Source organism: Siphateles boraxobius, unplaced genomic scaffold, assembly GCF_051911475.1.
Source record: "Siphateles boraxobius isolate OS27281-9 unplaced genomic scaffold, OSU_SipBor_1 119, whole genome shotgun sequence".
NCBI lineage: Eukaryota > Metazoa > Chordata > Actinopteri > Cypriniformes > Leuciscidae > Siphateles > Siphateles boraxobius.
Window position 1 is genome coordinate 4,124,156 of NW_027508721.1, and position 20,148 is coordinate 4,144,303.

The following is a 20,148-nucleotide window of genomic DNA, read 5'->3' on the forward strand; positions in this document are numbered from 1 at the left end:
AACAGCTTATAAATCATACTAAGTGATGTTTTTGGAAAATGTAAAAAAAAAAAGTAAAAATATGCAAAAAAGTTTTCTGTGATGAGTAGGTTTAGGTGTTGGGTTAGTGTAAGGTGATAGAATATACAGTTTGTACAGCATAAAAATCATTATGTCTACGGAAAGTCCCCATAAATCATAAAACACAACGTGTGTGGTGTGTGTGTCTTACCCCAATCCCAGCTGTCTGCAGACCACCTCAGCGTCATTATCGTCCCACTGGTCATCACACACTGTGCCCCACTGTCCTGCATGATGCACCTCTACTCTGCCCTCATACGCTGATGGACCACCAGAGAGACGTACCGGGACAAACACTGAAGGTATACATACACACACAAGCTTCAAGATATTTTCACTTTATTTGAGAGTATATTTGTGATTGCGTCTGTGTTTATGTATCTGTGAGCGCGTGCATACCCTCCACTGGTGTGCAAGAGACGGCAGCCGCCTGGCGGTTAACACACTCTCCCCCGTTCCATACGGTGCGATTGCACTGCAGTAAATCCTCTTCCTGTCCCTTACAGCCCACAGTCTGCCAGTGAACTACAGACACCACCAGACGTGACAGAGGACTCAGACGCGCACGTGCCCTGTAACTGAGACAAAGTGAGATTTTTTTCATTTTTGTCTAATTTATCTCACTTCAGTCATTTAATCCATTTATTTTTATGATATTTCAACTATTCATGAACCTTTGTCAACATTTGTAAATGATAAACAGTATACCACATGTTCTGAACCCTGGAAGAAACATTTCTTATGATCATCAATGTTGGAAACAATTGTACTGCTTGATATTTTTGTGGAAACGTCTCAGGTTACGTATGTAACCCTGGTTCCCTGAGAGGGAACGAGACGCTGCGTTGAGACGCGGTGGGAACGCTCTGCGTGATTGCATCGTGAAGCACGTGTATAATCAGTCCAATGGAAGAACGAGACGTCACCGGCGGTGACGTCATAGACCAGGAAGCTATAAAGCACACCAGAAATCAGACCGCGACAGCTTCTGAAAAGGCCTGAAGCAAGTCGATCAGGGCATGCAGGAAGTATGGCAGGAGAACGCAGCGTCTCGTTCCCTCTCAGGGAACCAGGGTTACATACGTAACCTGAGACGTTCCCTTTCAAGGGAACTCGAGCTGCGTTGAGACGCGGTGGGAACCCCATGTCCACTACGCCATAATGAGAAATGCCCGTTCTGTGTGGAGTCCTTGCGCACACTAAGAAACAAGCAGCCTAGCCCCGGGAGTGGAGAGGTCTAGGTCGTAGAATCTGACTAATGTATGCGGTGAGAACCAGCCTGCCGCATTACAAACGTCCTGCAGGGAAACCCCTGAAATTAAAGCCTTAGAGGCAGCCATACTCCTAGTAGAATGGGCGCGGACAGCCATAGGTGAGAGCTGTCCGGCCGCTTCATAAGCAAGTGCGATAGCCTCAACTACCCACTTGCTCATTACCTGTCTAGATGCAGGGCAACCTTTCTTGGTTGAACCGAAGCAGACAAATAACTGCTCTGATCTACGCCACAGGGCAGCTCTGTGAACGTAGGCATCCAAAGCCCTAACGGGACATAACAGATTGAGACCTTCCTGATCTGGGGTAACGAAAGGTGGAGGGCAAAAAGCCTGCAGCACAATAGGGCCCGCCACATTAGTGGGGACCTTAGGAATGTAACCCGGCCTAGGGTTTAAAAATGCTTTCACCATACCAGGTGCAAATTCCAAACATGAAGGAGCCACCGACAGGGCTTGCAGATCTCCAATTCTCTTGATAGAAGAAATAGCGAGAAGAAATAGAGTTTTTAGTGTAAGGAACTTCTCTGAAACCTCTTCAATAGGCTCGAAGGGAGCCAGGGCCAGACCCTCAAGTACAATGGCCAAATCCCAAGCCGGTGCTCTAGAGTGCAATGCAGGCCTAAGCCTCAGTGTACCACGGAGAAAACGAGTAATAAGAGGATCTCTCCCAAGAGAAGAAGCCCCCAAAGGGGAGCGATAAGCAGATATAGCCGCTACGTACACCTTTAAGGTGGAGGGAGATAATCCAGCAGAGAAACGGTCTTGAAGGAAATCGAGAACTGTACCAACCGGGCAGTTAGCAGGATTTAAAAAACGTTCTCCACACCATGTAGAGAACAATTTCCATTTCAATGAATATAGTTTTCTCGTGGAAGGAGCTCTGGATTGAAGGATGGTCTCAACGACCTCAGTCGAGAGACCGGATTCTAAGAGCTGGGCCCCCTCAGAGGCCAAGCCCACAGTTTCCACAACTCCGGGCGAGGGTGAAATATCGTGCCCCCTGCTTGAGATAACAAGTCCCCCCTGACAGGAATCTCCATGGGAGAGCCGTGCAGAAGGGACACTAGGTCCGAGAACCACACTCGGGTCGGCCAGTGCGGGGCTACTAATAATAGATGAGCCCCCTCCCGGCGAACCCTCTCCAGAACTCCCGGAAGCAATGATATCGGGGGGAATGCGTACAGGTGCAGCCTCGGCCACTCCTGTACCATAGCGTCCAGTCCGAGAGGAGCTGGATATGTGAGGGAGAACCAAAGCGGACAATGGGTTGTATCGTAAGATGCGAAAAGATCTATCTGAGCTTGACCATAGTTCTCCCATAGGAGCTCCACCACCTCGGGGTGAAGTCTCCACTCCCCGGGCCTCAGCCCCTGTCTTGACAGGATATCTGCTCCCACATTCAAATACCCTGGAATATAAACTGCCCTGAGTGACAGTAATTTTCCCTGGGCCCATAGGAGGATCTGATGAGCCAGTTTGCATAATAATAGGGACCTCAGACCCCCCTGATGGTTGATGTAAGAGACCACCGATGTGTTGTCTGTGCGGACGAGCACATGATGGCCTCTCAGGTCTGGCAGGAAGTATTTGAGAGCCTGAAAATGCCATCATCTCTAGTCGGTTTATATGCCACGAAAGCTGATGGTCCTGCCAGACACCTGTCGCCGAGCGGCCACTCATGACCGCCCCCCAGCCTGTGAGGGAAGCATCCGTCGATAGCGTTACGCGTCGACAAGAAGCCCCCAATACCGGGCCTTGGGCGAGGAACCAAGGTTTCTTCCACATGACCAAGGCACGTAGAGATAGCCGCGTGACCTTGATCGTGCGAAACGGATTTCCCCTCGGAGAAAACCCCTTGGTCCTGAGCCACCACTGCAGGGGTCTCATGTGCAGAAGGCCAAAAGTAACTACGTTGGACGCAGCTGCCATGAGACCGACCAGTCTCTGGAACTGTTTCACAGTGAGTGACTGGCCTAGTTTTACCATATTTACGGCTGTGAGAATCGCAGAAATACGAGCTGGAGACAATCGTGCTTGCATAGTTGTCGAATCCCACATCACCCCTAAAAAAGTGGTCCTCTGGGCTGGGAGGAGCACACTCTTCTTGGTGTTTAGCCGCAACCCCAACCTTTTTAAGTGAGACAGAACGACATCTCGATGCCGAACTGCCAACTGCTCGGAACGAGCCAGGATCAACCAGTCGTCGATATAGTTTAATACGCGAATGCCCTGGAGTCTCAGAGGAGCCAGCGCTGCATCCACGCATTTCGTAAAGGTGCGGGGTGATAAACCTAGGCCGAATGGAAGGACCCGATATTGGTATGCTGCGCCCCCGAAAGCAAACCTCAGGAACTTCCTGTGATGAGGATGAATGGATACATGAAAGTAAGCGTCCTTCAAGTCTATTGTGACAAACCAGTCCTCGGACTGAATCTGTGATACAATATGTTTGAGTGTATCCTTCTTGGGAACGATGAAGTAACGGCTGTAAAACCCTGACTCTCTGCTGGGAGGAGAAACCCTTTCTATAGCCCCTTTTTGCAGAAGCGTCAGTACTTCTAGTTCCATGACCCGAGCCTGCCTTGGGTCCACCACTGTGGGAAGGACCCCTTGAAATCTGGGCGTACGAGAACCGAACTGAATTCTGTAACCCTTTTCTATTATATGCAGGACCCACTGAGAAATATTTGGCAGTAGTTTCCACGCTGCCAGAAATTCTACTAAGGGGACCAGTCTCTCGAGACTGGCCTCGGGATTCGGTTGTACGGACATTTCGGTGCCCTGAAGCGGCGAACCGGCAGGGAACAACCGAACTGACCGTTCTACGATCCTCCTCGGAGAATCGTATGGGGACGCTGACACCTCGGTGCCCTGAAGCGGCGAACCGGCAGGGAACAACCGATGTGGCAGCGCTGCGACTCTCCTCAGAGAATCGCCCCCCAGAGGGTGCCGAGGATGAACGATTTCTCGAAATCGTCCCTCGGAGGGGACCACCCTCAGAAGCCTGACGCCTTGGGCGTCACGACTTCTTCTTAGCCCAAGCCTTCTTAGAGATGACAGTCCTCAGATCTTGCCTACCCCTAGCTGGCCTGGACTGCGACCGCCACCCAGATTCCCCAGATTGTGGAGGAGCCCGAGTGGCGACGCTCTGTTTTTGATGCACTCTGTGCTGTGAGGAGCTTGTACTCGGATGAGACTGCTCGGATTTAATAATCATTTTTCGCCCAGCAGTCTCGGGGATATTGAAACGTCGAGGAAGAAACCTCTGGAACGCAGCCGATTGTTTTTTCGTTTCTTGAAACCTATCGACGACACAGTTGATAGCGTCGCCGAACAAACTTGAAGGTGACAGTGGCGCGTCCAGAAGAACAGACCTATCTTTATCCTTTATATCAGACAGATTTACCAAAGATGCCGCTCTGTGGCCACCAGGGCTGCCATAGAACGGCCCACTGATTTAGCCGTCTCCTTGGTGGCCCGGAGAGACAGGTCTGTTGCGCGACGCAATTCTCGAATTGCGTCAGCGCTGACTTCCTCACGTTCATCGATATCCTTCAGCAGATCAGCCTGGTATGCCTGCAGTATAGACATAGTGTGCAGACATGACGCAGCCTGACCTGCTGCCGAATAAGCTTTACCCACCAGCGAAGATGTAGATTTTAATGGCTTGGTGGGTAACGTCGGGGTTTTTAATGATGACGATGACTCGGGAGAGAGATAGCTCGCGAGCGTCTCTTCAGCCCGAGGCACCTTAACATAACCATAATCAGATGCACCCAAAACATTACTGTAACAGGAAGTTTGTGGGTTAAATACTCTGAATGACGCCGGTTTATTCCACGATCTCGAAACCTCATTGTGGAGATCGGGAAAAAACGGGAGTCCCCGACGTGGAGGCTGTGTTTTAGATGGTAAAAATCTTTCATCTAATAAACTTTTTCTAGTAACACTCAAAGAATCATCGGCTGGCCATTCAATATTTAATCTAGCTACAGCACGAGATAAAACCTCCATAAGCTCCTCATCATTATCGGAGGCATGAGCTGGCGAAAACTCAACATCCCCCATATCAACACTGACGACATCCAGATCCTCAGAACTGGATAGCCGCAACAATGGTGCCCCAACCTGGGAAGGAGAAGCCGCAGCGCGGGCTCCTTCCTGGGCAGAGGCACCGGATCCAGCAGGTAAGGGTTGAGAAAGGGCTGGGCCCGTCTCAAGCCCCGCTACTAGATTCATATGCGAACCCCAAGATGAAAGCCTTCGCTGTGCCTCGGCAGCAGCGGGACCCGCACCCCGGGGAGCGCGAACCGAACCGTCCTCCTCAAAGAACGCCCGGCGAGAGCGGAGCGTCCTCACGGACAGCTTCTCGCAATGCTCACAGTCAGCTCCCTCGAGAACTGACTGGGCATGCTCCACTCCCAAACAAGCAACACAAAGCTGATGTGTGTCCCCACCCGTGATGAAACGAGGGCAAGGGACAACACAACGCTTGAATTCTTGTTTCGCCATAATATATATATATATATAGATAGATAATGTGCTTGTGACAGACAACAATAAATAGACAAGGACAGTATACAGAGAGCGCTTGCTGAAGGCAACAGAAGCTATCGCGGTCTGATTTCTGGTGTGCTTTATAGCTTCCTGGTCTATGACGTCACCGCCGGTGACGTCTCGTTCTTCCATTGGACTGATTATACACGTGCTTCACGACGCAATCACGCAGAGCGTTCCCACCGCGTCTCAACGCAGCTCGAGTTCCCTTGAAAGGGAACCATAATAATTTTTTCCGGATTTGTTGATGAATACAAAGTTCAAAAGAATAGCATTTATTTGAAATATAAATCTTTTGAAGCATTATATATGTCTTTACTGTCACTTTAGATAAATTTAATGCACCCTTGCTGAATAAAAGTTTTTTTTCCCCAAAGAAAGTCTTACTAAATCTAAACCTTTGACTGATAATGTATAACATTAGAATCTCTGTATGTTTTATGTATTTATATACTATTATATAAACATTGGCAATATACAAACAAGGGAAGTACAAGCAAAAGAATGGAGCACAGAGCTTTCAAGACAAATTTCTCAAATCTGAACTACTTTAAAACAACATCTTAAAACTTTGGTGCTGAAAAACTGTGACAATGAGTCAATGATAATGAAACTGGCACAATATTGAAATGTTTTTATTCTTAAGAATGTAATTTGCTACTTATAAGCTACTGCTATACAAAGCTTGAAAGCCCCTGTGGTAGACAGACAGATAGAAAACATAAATCAAAGTCAGTAAAGTCTATCTGTCTCTCTAGCTTTTAAATAATTCAAGTCTGTTCATCTATCAAAGCTGAGACACCCAATGAATTATTCACAAATTGCATATGGACTCTAAGCTCCCGAGGTCAAATGATGACGGTTCCATGCATATGTATGCATCTGTTTGTTTTTTAATGGTAAAATAATACTTTTTTCAGATTTATCACTGTCATTGTTGTGTCATGTGATCTACGAGACCCTGCGGTCACCTCTTCCTAAGCACACTCAGTAATGACCTCAGACGAATGCTCTCAGATAGACGTGTGTGACCGTGATAGACACAAACCACATGGGTATGTTCGAGATAGAGATTAGAACTCTCTAGGGAAATCAGTGATCTTTTAAAACACCCGCACACACATATTCACCGCCTGACAACTCACTAAGCATATGCTGTGTTTAAAGGTGAAAGATTGACCTTTGCCCCACTGGGGTCAGATACCAAAGGATTCCATGTACAACCATACAAAGGTGTTTGTGGTTAGGGAATAAACGAACGGGCAGCATATGATTGTCGGAACACAGCAACTATCCCTTTGACAGGAGAGTTGTGGCGGCATTGACAATGTGGCTTCAAAAACTAACTACAAACACATCTCTTACCGTCCACCATGGACAGACATAATATGCTGAATATTTCAGCAGTACATAGTATGTCTAGTTTGTGTTCATGTATCGGGAAAAATAAAATAACATTCTAAGTCTGTTCTTACTATCCATACTACCTACTCAATGCAACCTTTGTGAAACCATATGCATTATTCAAGTAACATTAGTAGAATGCAACATTGTTGCCACATGACCTCACCACATTGCATGTTTAAGTCAGAGAATTGCATCCAGGAAGTATCTGAGGGCCAGGGATGGTTATTTTGCATTTTTTATCAAATTGTTATAATAAAATTGCTTTTTGAAGCTTGTGCAGTAGAGAGAAAGTGAAACCATTTGGAATGACGTTAGAGTGAGTAATGATGAAATGTAAATTTTTGGTTGAACTATTGAAAGTCCAGTATCAAGTATCAAGTCAAGCACAATTATTTCTGCATTTTGGGCCAGATTTACTAAACAGGGTGGTAACACTTTATTTTAAGGTGACATAGTTACACGTTACTACATGTACTTACTAAAGTAATAATAGTAAATTATGCATAATTACAAGTAACTAACCCTAAACCAAACCTTACCGCAACTCTATTGTAAGTACATACTTATATACATACAGTACATACAGTGCTTATTTGAGTAAGTATAATGTAACTGTCACATTAAAATAAAGTGTAACCAAAAGGGCAAAAAAGCATGAGACCAAAACCCTTTGAAAGCGCCGATGGAAGTGGAAAGCTCTGTGGGTGATCTTCTAAATGTGCAAATTAAACAACACAGACACAGCCATGTCAAATGCAAAACGGGTTACAACATGAATTTTTTTCAGAATTAAATAATGCAGCAAATACCAGTAAATTCACAACCGCAAACCTTAGTAAATCACGTTGCCTGATTTATTTCAATACTATCCTCTCATAAATTATGTGTCCGAAAGGGAAACTAATTTTGCACCGCGTATATTTAGTAAATCCTGACAGTAGTTTTTTAATGCCAAGTTATTGCTCTGGCACACGCTGTTAGTAAATCTGGCCCTTAGACTCAGTAGACACTCAGTAGCCATTGCAACGTCAGGTGCAGCACAGTGTATGGAAATTGTGAGAAAATTAAGCACAAAATAAAATCTTGAGAAAGTCTTACACAACAAGACAAAGCAATTTTATTAAGATGCACCTTCACATTAAACACACTAAAGCTTCAAGAACTGTGGTGTAATAGATACTGAATGTTTAGTTTACTATAGTTAATAATATATATAATATAATATATACAAAACAATATAATCATTTTTGATCATCAACACATTAGAAATATGACAGTTAGAGTTTGCTATAATCCTTTAAGTCATTCATCATCACACTAGAAATGGATGTCAAGTCCAATGCATTGCAAGAGGGGGGTCGCCATTTAATACTGCATATTTTGATAAATACAGTAAGTCTTTCAGATATTGCAAACAGCCTACGTACTGCAAAAATAGTACAAGTGGTATGACAGTGTGTTTTACATACTGTGTGTGTACTGTACAGTTTATGCGTGTATGTGTTACCCCTGTCCCAGCTGTCGACACACCACAGCAGCATCTCGGTCATCCCAGTCATTACTGCAGATGGTTCCCCACACACCATTCAAATACACTTCTACTGTACCATCTAACTTGGATCTGCCTCCCTGCAGTCGCAAAGAGCCTGCAAATACACACAAAAAGTGAGTTAAACTTGAGTGTTGTTGTTGACCTTCACTGCTCAGGCAGGTGATGAAAGTCAAATGTTCTGCAAACAATTGGTTCCGCTGGTCTCCTTAATTCTGATAAATGTGCGCACTACAAATGTTCCCACAGTTACGCAGCACGAAAACATTAATCCATGACTTGCTATATGTGATGACAGAGGAAAGCTTTAACCTCCACATGAGTTTCACTTGTCAGTTCTATAATAAATGTGTGTGTTTGTGCATGTGATGCTGAAAATTACTCATAGCTATAAGGTACGTCATGAAAACAATGTAAGCTATTGAGTACAGCAGTACAAAAACGTCTATTATAAAACCACTGAGAGCAGATGAGTTTACCAATTCTTTACTATTAAAATCCATCCCTGCATTCTAACTGGACATAATATTCACAGATTTACAGTATATTAATTTATAGTTGAGAACTAAAAATTGCTCTATAAGCCACATGTACAGTCTGTAGGTATTTCTTTAAGTTTTGGATACGACTTAACTTGGTAATTCAGAGATACTGATGATAAAAATACAGTAAAATATTGCAAACAATGCAATAATTGGTATTTTTATTATATAATATAGATTATAAGTTGTATTAATTTAACAGATACTCCAAACTGAAAACACTACCTATAAAATGTAGATTTTAAACATAAAATAGATCAATAATGTAACTTACATGAAAAAATATTTTTAAGATTACTATTTTTATATTCACTTGCTACTGGAACAGGTGTGTGTGTGTGTGTGTGTGTGTGTGTGTGTGTGTGTGTGTGTGTGTGTGTGTGTGTGTGTGTGTGTGTGTGTGTGTGTGTGTGTGTGTGTGTGTGTGTGTGTGTGTGAGAGAGAGAGAGATAGAGAGAGAGAGAGAGAGAGAGAGAGAGAGAGAGAGAGAGAGAGAGAGAGACAGACAGAGAGCACCTTTATGCTTCTAGTATTTACAGTATGAGCCGCCCAGCTGTTGCATTCAGTTATAAATCACACAGTGCACAACCAAACATGATGGCAGCACATGTTCTTCAAACATTTCAGACAGAGCTTCAAAACTTTTATAGAATGTTTGGAAAATGTGAGGCGGCGGATGCATGCTGGAAATGTAAACTAATAGAATACCAAAATATTTAAATACACTCATCCGTTTCCCATTTCATACACTGATAAGTTGTCCACATTCAAATTGATTTTTAACTAATAATAATACTATTGGAAAGATTGTAAACAAATGTCACAAATAATAAATATGGGAAGATTATGGAGGAACTTAACCTAAAACTTTATACCTATGGTTCTCAAAATCATACAGTCACTGCTGGAAAAGGGTTCAAATCAGTTCAAATATGCAAAAGATGCAGGAAAACTGAATAATTTGCAGGACCTAAAGGATTATTCTGAAGAACATTAAGCAGTTTAACTGCTTTAGACAAACAAGGGACTCAAGAACAACCATCACAAAACTAAACTAAACTAACCAAAAAACATTCGACACAAAAGGTAACGACACACAGTAAGAATCAATATGTAAACTTTTGAACAGGTTCATTTTTATAAATTCAGCTATTTTTTGTCTTGTGGATATGTAAACATCTTTTATGTAAAAAATCTTATTCAGGACAGAACTAAATAAAACATGCATTTTTTTTATGATCCCTCTAATTTTGTAAAAAAAAATAATATATATATATATATATATATATATATATATACACATAATATATATATATATATATATATATATATATATATATATATATATATATATATATATATATTACAATACAGTTCGTTGTTCTTGGTAACACGTGGGACTAGTTGTCACAAGTGGAGTTTGCTTATATCACATCACACTCACAACATTGGGTCATGTTGTCACAAAAGGTCAACGTGTGTTCCATTAACATTTTTTCCCCAGGGAAAAGTGGAAATGTTTAGCTTTTTATAGCCAAGAATGTATCTTATTTAATTACTCAGAAATGTGCTTTTTTTTTTAAATACCTTAAAAGGTGTGGGGGGGGGGGGTGAACCTGTCTTGAAAGGTCTCCTATAGCCTACAGTACATTATCTACGTCTCGCTCTCGATACTATACTCTCACGTTTGTCACAAAAGTCAAACTTTAAAAAAGTGATTGCCAAATTAAACCTTACTGAATGATTTCCTAACAGCGCACTGACTCCAGATCTCGCGGTCAATGAGAGCGAACGACGCATGCAAGCCTGTGTCAGCATGTGAAACTCTGAGCAGCTCAAGACCTGAACGAGACACGCTCGTGCAAATTTACTAATTTCTATACAGCTTCTGTTGCAACAGAAATAACTTAAATTGCGAAATTTCTGTTAGAGATCGTTGTCTCAAAGTAAGACCCAAATGATCGAATGACCTCGTGCGCCGGATGAGAGTGGCTGCTTTATTCTCATTATATGTGCTACCTGAGGCGCGCATACCTTTCCCACGCGTGGATGCAGTAAAGTTTGGACATGTCTAAGCTTGCTTGCGTGGTGCGTTGCACTGTTTTGCATCTGAATTACTGAATATGCTTAACTATCAATCTTAAGTAAAGCAAAACATTTAAGAATGAACATTAAACTAATCGTTTAAGATTAAAAAGAAAGAATCTTAAAATAAATCTTGAACGACTCTGCGCGTGGAGGTCTTTTGTCTAGGAAAAAAAGTGTTTCACTCGACGCAAGTGTTTCACTTGACGCGCATTTTTCCATCGCATAAGTTAATATAAAATACTGCTCTTGCGAATTCATTTTGTTTATGTAACGTTCGCCTATATATACCTTGTTTGCAATCGCAGTACCCCCAGTCAATGCGTCCTCTGCTGTTTGGGAAGAAACACCAGGGCCGAATTCTCCCGTCCGGGTTCCGACAGAAACTGTGATCTCCAAGACCTTTCCCCGGATATCGCTCTTTAACACCGGGCACGTCGTTCCAGTTCATGCATTTCACGCCTGATTCGGTGGCGTCTATAGATCCCACGTAAAAGCCGGCTTTCCCTTTGCTTTGAATACAGTCGGTGAACGGAGACCCGTGACTGCGGGCGATGAGCAGCAGCGTGCCGAGGGTGAAGAGAAACCCACATCTCACATCCATCACGATCAACCTGTCTGCCACTGTCACCATAACCATAACAATAACACTTCCTCCTCCAGTCTATACGGAGACATGGTCCTTAAATTGTCTCATCTGGTCTTTTGACTGCTATCGGAGCATCAGAGTCAGACGCTGATCAATAAAAGAGAAACCGCGCGGGGAAGCCCGGAGCTTATAATGACTCATGCATATTGATGATTGCGTCACCAGACATTTGAAGTTTAAAAAAAATCAATAATAATGTCCTTCACTAAAGAGCGTGAATGTGCAGAAAAACAAAAATAGCGAGGCAAATGAATTCCACTACAAAATTGTCAGGACAGCACACATGCTTCTGGGAGATGAGATGGTCCACGATAAATGTACGCGCGCCGAACCGATCCTCCCAGAATCTGAACTCAAACGAGTCTGCCACGTCCAGTTAACTCATTATAAGTGTAGCCTATGGTCTGGTCTGCTCATCACTGTTGTTTTCTCCGAGGCTTCGGTGTGAAATATTCTGTTCAAGCATTCAGGCATGGTTGCAATGACCAACGGACAAGACAATTACGTTCATGTCTGCCCTCTTGTGTCAGCAAAATAGTCACTGCTCTGAAACAGACATATACATAGCCTACTACATATGTGTTCTGTTTTAATATATTTTCAAATGTAATTTAGATGGCGAAGGTGATTTTTAGCAGCCATAGGCCTACTCCAGTCTTCAGTGTCACATGTTGGTTCAGAAATCATTCTAATGCTGATTTGCTGCTCAAAAACATTATCAAGAAACCCGGTTTTGCTGCTTAATATTTTTGTGGAAACCATGACACATGCCATTTAAATTCTTGTGATAAGTAATAGAAGAAGAAAGAAATAAGTCAATTTATTTACAGCAAGGACCTATTAAATTGTTCAAAAGTGACAGTGGATACATGTATAGCCTAGTGTTACAAAAGATTTCTATTTTTCAAATAAATGCTGTTCGTTGATTTTATTCTTCTTCTTTGTGGTAAGCTCTTTTAGAGATTGAAGGTGTTTGTTTTCTAATGTTTTCCGGAAACAAGAGCACATTAAAATGTTCAGTGTGATTTAAAACATTCTATCACACCATTATACTTCTTTACATTTTTAAAATAATTTCTAGAGAATAATATTTTCAAAATCTAAGAGGAAAAGTAAATGTAGGATTAAAAAATTATTATTATTATTATTATTATTATTATTATTATTATTATTATTATTATTATTAGACCCATAAATAAGAAAGTAGTAAAATAAACAAAATCGAAGGACCAAATAAACATATTTCCCCTTACAAACATCCAAAAATGGCATAAAATATACCATTCTAAAACAACGTGATGGAAGCCTCTGTACAATAAATGCATCAATAAAACAAGTGAATTAAAATAAAGTTATTCTAGCTTCGCGCTACGATATGTGGAAGAAAAAAAATAATTTGATAAAAGTCATTAATAAATGTAAGAAATGGGGATTAAAAAAATTAAGGATAAATTATGATCGCAACATAATAATATTATTAAGCAGAAAATGTAATAAATCTTAATAAATCAATACGCAATGTTTTAACTTAAAAAGAAAGTATCAGCCGATTACTGACGTCACAGTATGCGTCTGATGATGTAAAATACTTGCGACTGCTTCTCACGTTGAGGTTTTCGATGAATTTTTTGCCTCACTTTTGTTTTAATCAAATAATTGTATGAGAAGTTTTTTCCCTGTAAAATATTATTGCCATGAACAGCCGGCTGCAAGAAATACGTGAAAGGCAGAAGCTAAGACGGCAGCTTCTTGCACAACAGGTGAACCTTTTAGCTTAACGTTATTCATAAAGGCAGTGTAAGCGAGTATTGGCAAACCAATGCTTTTAGACTTATGAATAAATATAGATAGCTTTGTTGATGTTAAGGATTTGTTTTGCAGCTCGGGGCAGAGAGTCCCGATAGCATCGGTGCTGTTCTCAATAGTAAGGATGAACAAAAGGAGATCGAAGAGACCAGAGAGACATGCAGGTACTGAAATATGTTTGTTTGATCGTTTTGATCAACTGTATTGATAGGGAAACATTTACACTAAGCACAAGTCAGATCCGTGACAATAAGGATGGGGTAATGATTGGTCTGTGTTATGTTTACTGTAGGGCATCATTTGACACATCAGTTCCTGGTGGAAAAAGAAAGTGTCTAAATGAGGGTGAAGATCCAGAGGAGGATGTGGAGGAGCAGAGGGTGAGTGAACACTGATCTGGAATCAGCTGTAATTTCTAAATTCTGTTTAGAGCAGGGCTGTAGGTAACTGATCCTGAATCTGCTGTATGGTGTTACAGGAAGATGTTGAGCCCCAGCAGCAGGAGGAGAGCGGCCCGTATGAAGAGGTGTACAAAGACTCCAGCACTTTCCTAAAGGTAGAGTTAAACACTATAATATATTATTAATTTACTTAACAATTACATGCTAGCACAAAGGGACTTTGTGCAAAATCTTACATTATGTTGGTAATCGATTTTGAAGTCTCTGTGAAATCAAAGTTGACAATTCCTATTTTCTTATGGTATACTAAAGGTTTGTTTTTGTTTTTTTACAATCGCTAGCACACATTTCGGTTACTTTTTCAAAACTCTTCATACAGTTCTCCTAACCAACTTCTAGCTTGGTACAGCAGTTCATTTCACATCCGAAATGCACTAAAACAACCAAAACACTCCATGCATGTCTCCAATCAAGCCATTCTTCCATAGCACAACACTACTAACAGGCAATGTGACACAATGATTTATTTTATAAAAATGTTTTACAAAACAAAACAGCTCTCTACCAGTGACGTGCGGTCTGGGTAGGCAAACTAGGCACTGCCTACCCTGCCAAAATTCAAAAATAAAAATGTTTATTAAATAATAAACTTGTATTTGTATTTTTACTGTTTATTCTTGTGATTTATATATGCAATATGGGTGTTATTCAAATTGTCTAGACGTTACGATGACAAATGTATCAGTTACGCATAATCAAATAACAAAATGGTAGAATAAGCAGTGCTTTTACGGTCCATTCATTGCAGACGACAAGCGAAAAACCCATGTTGCGCATGCGCACTTCGATCCTGTATTCTTTAACATGTACGGCAAAAAGCATATATGATATCCATGGCAAAAAGCACAACTCTGCTGTGCCTTTGGACGTAAATATGCTATGCCCGTACCCATCTACGTTACATATCAGACATGGACCAATTAAAATCGAGATATTACTGGACACATTTGCGTAGCTAACGTTATTACACCACAGCTAGCCTATGCCTAATCAAATTCAAAGTCAAAATGACAGCACCGGCCGTGATCACAGAGTTAAGAAATTTTTTCAAGCTCGATTTTAATTCAAAATCTGAGTTAATAGCAACAGGGAGGTCTACGCCAGCCTTAGATAGACTAGTGCAGCAACTGAAGGCGTAAAGACGAGTTTTACAAAGTTGTGATCGACGTCTTTACGAGGAAAGAGCTGGATGGATGAATGGATTTTATGTAGGCTACAAATAATCTACCGATTGGTGAGTCAAAAACTACTTTGGGCTTAATATTGAATTGATAAATGTGGTTGAATTAATGCAAGCCATTTGCCGTCATATTCAATTGAGCAGTGTGTGATTTTAATTTTGCTGACAGACATAATTGGCCGCTGTGCAAAAATTAAGGATTAAGAATGGTTGTATTGATGGTGGAGTGGACATTAACTACCGGTGTGTGCCTGTGCCGCGCTTGCGTGAGTGAGTGAGTGAGTGAGTGAGTGAGAGTGAGTGAGTGAGAGTGAGTGAGTGAGAGTGAGTGTGAGTGAGTGTGAGTGAGTGAGAGTGAGTGAGTGAGAGTGAGTGAGAGTGAGTGTGAGTGAGAGTGAGTGAGTGAGAGTGAGTGAGTGAGAGTGAGTGAGAGTGAGTGAGAGTGAGAGTGAGTGAGAGTGAGAGTGAGTGAGAGTGAGAGTGAGTGAGTGAGAGTGAGTGAGTGAGAGTGAGTGAGAGTGAGTGAGAGTGAGTGAGAGTGAGAGTGAGTGAGAGTGAGTGAGAGTGAGTGAGAGTGAGTGAGTGAGAGTGAGTGAGTGAGAGTGAGTGTGAGTGAGTGTGAGTGAGTGAGAGTGAGTGAGTGAGAGTGAGTGTGAGTGAGTGTGAGTGAGTGAGAGTGAGTGAGTGAGAGTGAGTGAGAGTGAGTGTGAGTGAGAGTGAGTGAGAGTGAGTGAGAGTGAGTGAGTGAGTGAGAGTGAGTGAGAGTGAGTGAGAGTGAGTGAGAGTGAGAGTGAGTGAGAGTGAGAGTGAGTGTGAGTGAGTGAGAGTGAGAGTGAGTGAGAGTGAGTGAGAGTGAGTGAGAGTGAGAGTGAGTGTGAGTGAGAGTGAGTGAGTGAGAGTGAGTGAGTGAGAGTGAGTGAGAGTGAGTGAGAGTGAGTGAGAGTGAGAGTGAGTGTGAGTGAGTGTGAGTGAGTGAGAGTGAGTGAGTGAGAGTGAGTGAGAGTGAGTGTGAGTGAGAGTGAGTGAGTGAGAGTGAGTGAGTGAGAGTGAGTGAGAGTGAGTGTGAGTGAGAGTGAGTGAGAGTGAGTGAGAGTGAGTGAGTGAGTGAGAGTGAGTGAGAGTGAGTGAGAGTGAGTGAGAGTGAGAGTGAGTGAGAGTGAGAGTGAGTGAGAGTGAGTGAGAGTGAGAGTGAGTGAGAGTGAGTGAGAGTGAGAGTGAGTGTGAGTGAGAGTGAGTGAGTGAGAGTGAGTGAGTGAGAGTGAGTGAGAGTGAGTGAGAGTGAGTGAGAGTGAGAGTGAGTGAGAGTGAGTGAGAGTGAGTGAGAGTGAGTGAGTGAGAGTGAGTGAGTGAGAGTGAGTGTGAGTGAGTGAGAGTGAGTGAGTGAGAGTGAGTGAGAGTGAGTGTGAGTGAGAGTGAGTGAGTGAGAGTGAGTGAGTGAGAGTGAGTGAGAGTGAGTGTGAGTGAGAGTGAGTGAGAGTGAGTGAGAGTGAGTGAGAGTGAGTGAGAGTGAGTGAGAGTGAGTGAGAGTGAGAGTGAGTGAGAGTGAGAGTGAGTGTGAGTGAGTGAGTGAGTGAGTGAGTGAGTGAGTGAGTACACGGTATACATTCTGATTTGTACATTTCTTGTTATGCTGCGTTTGTGCGTAACGTTTACTGTTATTACGTATTATTAGCCTAAACAATAAATCAGGTAATCTGGCTTTCATAACTCAGTGCCTAGCCTATTTAAGACATCACCGCACGTCACTGCTCTCTACTGTTTAGAATTCCCTGCATGGTTCATGGTTCATGTTTACATTAGAAAACAAATTTATTGCTAAATTAGTTATAGTCCCCCTTTGTATAGATAGATGGTTATGGAATTGAAAGACTAACTAGATGTTCAGTTACATAAATTGCTTTGATGGTAGATTTATAATATATTCTGTATGGTTTTACTGTAGAAAAGTAGCAAAATACTGTCTTTTCAGTTTTGTATTGTGTTCAGTTTTGAACTTAAGTTTAGCAGTTTTGAAACGAGTATGTAAATGTGCAAATTGGCCTGTATGCGAACAGAGTTTTGGCGGTGGTTGTGTCTGAGTGAGAAAATAATTTATGTAATTTGAGAGTGGTAGTCACTGAATTCATTTTGTGAATAAAGCAACGATAGGTGATCCAAAGATTTGACCACATAGACTATTGTTGGGCTTTGTTGAGTTTTGAAAAAGTGACTTCTGTTTCTTGCCAACTTCAACAATAATGAAGTCATTACAAGCTGTTTTTATTATAAAGATCAAGATATCATCACTTTCTGTTTTACAGGGCACTCAGAGCTTAAATCCCCACAATGATTACTGCCAGCACTTTGTGGACACAGGTCATAGACCTCAGAACTTTATCCGAGATGGAGGTAAATGGTCCGATCTCTTTCTATTTTTCTTTTTTCAAGCCCAGCTGTTAGATCTTGTTAACCTATGTTCTGTTGTGCTATAGGTTTGGCTGACAGGTTTGAGGAGTACCCCAAACAAAGAGAGCTCATCCGACTAAAAGATGAGCTCATCTCTGCCACCAACACCCCACCCATGTGAGAAAGCCTGCTGTCAGTCAATGCAAAATAGAGCAGATGTCTAATTGGCCTTTTTAAAAAATTTCACTTATATATTCTTATTGTATGTTTAAGGAAAATGGGGTCCAAAAGTTTGAGACTACATTGTAAATCTAAATCTAATTTTTTTTTTAAACATGGATTAAAAACAAATGATTTTCAATATGGAAAGCAAATAAATAAATAAATTAGAAGAATTTCACTAGGAGACTTTTGGATCCCATTGTATGTCTCATTTGTATGTATATACTATGAATATATGTATGTTTTTTGTGTCTCAGGTATCTGCAGGCAGATCCAGACACATTTGATCTGAGAGATTTGAAGTGCAAGTTTGATGTGATTCTGATAGAGCCTCCATTAGAGGAGTATTACAGAGAGTCGGGCATCATTGCCAACGAGCGCTTTTGGAACTGGGACGACGTGAGTTATTCCAAATGTCTCTCAAATTCTCTAAAAAATATATGTATGTATATTTATTCATTTATTTTATGTCTAATATAGATCATGAAGCTGGACATAGAGGAAATCTCATGTATTCGCTCTTTTGTATTCCTCTGGTGTGGCTCAGGAGAAGGCCTCGATCTCGGCCGAATGGTACAAATCTCACAATCACACACAGAGTGGCATATTTCTGTTTGTTGCACATAATCAGCTGCGTTAATCATGATCTTAAGCTTAACTCCAAATCTGATATATCTGCAATCTCAAGAAAAATCTTAATATGAGTTGTGTTGTGAAGTAATTCTCAGTAAATTTAACTGATTTAAATGCTGCATGATGATGTAAATTACATGCTTTACTACATGACAAATGTAACAAATATGCCCACAAACAAATATGCTGCATTACAGTCATTGTCTGAGTCTTGCTAACTATATTTTAACATATTTCTCTCTTCTCTCTCAGTGTCTGAGGAAATGGGGCTTCAGGCGATGTGAAGACATTTGTTGGATTAAGACCAACAAAAACAACCCTGGTAAGACCAAAACGCTGGACCCCAAAGCAGTGTTCCAGAGAACTAAGGTAAGAGCTGTGGCAAGCCACAACATTGTTGGCACTAACAATTGATTCCAGTTGGAAATGCTTTTATTTTTTCTTCTCTGATGTCACTCAGGAACACTGTCTGATGGGTATCAAAGGCACAGTTAGACGCAGCACAGATGGTGATTTCATTCATGCTAATGTGGATATAGACCTGATCATAACAGAGGAGCCAGAGATGGGCAATATTGAGAAGCCAGTGGAGATTTTCCACATCATTGAACATTTCTGCTTGGGCCGTCGACGGCTGCACCTGTTTGGCAGGGACAGCACCATCAGGCCAGGTTAGATATTAGCCTATGGTTCATCCATTAATTTTTTACTAAAAAATCTTACTGACTCCACATTTTTAAATGGTAGTGTATGTTTATTCTGATCTTTTTCCAGGATGGCTGACTTTGGGCCCTACCCTGACCAATAGCAACTTCAATGTGGAATCTTACTCCACCCACTTCAGTGAGCCCAACTCTTACTTGTCTGGTTGTACTGAAGAAATTGAGAGACTCCGCCCCAAATCCCCACCTCCTAAATCTATGGCAGAGAGAGGTGGGGGAGCACAACGAGGAGGACGGGGCGGTCCTTCCGGACGAGGGGATCGAGGTCGAGAGAGAAACCGACCAAACTTCCGTGGAGATCGAGGGGGATTCAGAGGCCGTGGCGGCCCACATCGTGGATTCCCACCCCGATAGTGCACGACATGCCAACTTTGAGACTGAAAACAGAAAATGTGATGTTTCTGATATTTTTGTACCTGACATTTGAAAAGGTATTGTTCCCCTTTGTATTGTTTTTTTAGTTTATTATGTAAGAGGTTAAGAGCGGGAATTAATTTTATTGTCATACTAACTCAATTCCTTCTGAATGTCTTCTGTTAAGTCACATTTGTAAGAATTGTATTCAACCTCAATAAAACAGTTTTTTAATGAAAAGTTTAAAGGGTTTAACATTCAT

The 20,148-nt window shown here is 41.8% G+C and overlaps 2 protein-coding genes across 2 annotated transcripts in view; one reads left to right on the forward strand and one right to left on the reverse strand.

Moving 5' to 3' along the window:
• The window catches only part of prss12 (serine protease 12), a 74,900-nt gene extending 62,294 nt beyond the window's left edge, over positions 1-12,606 (reverse strand). The window contains exons 1-4 of the mRNA XM_077204575.1: positions 11,766-12,606; positions 8,806-8,944; positions 460-638; positions 212-356 (exon numbers count right to left, since the gene is read on the reverse strand). Of these exons, the coding sequence (XP_077060690.1) occupies positions 212-356; positions 460-638; positions 8,806-8,944; positions 11,766-12,114 (812 nt within the window). The 5' untranslated portion in view covers positions 12,115-12,606. The remainder of the gene's footprint in view (positions 1-211; positions 357-459; positions 639-8,805; positions 8,945-11,765) is intronic.
• Positions 12,607-13,681: 1,075 nt separating this feature from the next.
• On the forward strand, positions 13,682-20,126 carry mettl14 (methyltransferase 14, N6-adenosine-methyltransferase non-catalytic subunit). The gene is made up of 11 exons (XM_077204578.1): positions 13,682-13,883; positions 14,005-14,093; positions 14,222-14,309; positions 14,408-14,485; positions 17,871-17,958; positions 18,042-18,132; positions 18,435-18,576; positions 18,658-18,750; positions 19,063-19,179; positions 19,271-19,481; positions 19,585-20,126. The coding sequence occupies exons 1-11, from the start codon at positions 13,818-13,820 to the stop codon at positions 19,884-19,886; spliced, it is 1,365 nt and encodes a 454-aa protein (XP_077060693.1). The 5' UTR covers positions 13,682-13,817; the 3' UTR covers positions 19,887-20,126.
• The last annotated feature ends 22 nt before the right edge of the window (positions 20,127-20,148 follow it).

Bases quoted from the DNA above. Each gene is read 5' to 3' on its own strand.
- mettl14 (XM_077204578.1), top strand. From the start codon at position 13,818: ATGAACAGCCGGCTGCAAGAAATACGTGAAAGGCAGAAGCTAAGACGG. The intron at 18,751-19,062 runs GTACAAATCTCA...CTTCTCTCTCAG, and splicing joins GCCTCGATCTCGGCCGAATG to TGTCTGAGGAAATGGGGCTT. The intron at 19,482-19,584 runs GTTAGATATTAG...ATCTTTTTCCAG, and splicing joins GGACAGCACCATCAGGCCAG to GATGGCTGACTTTGGGCCCT.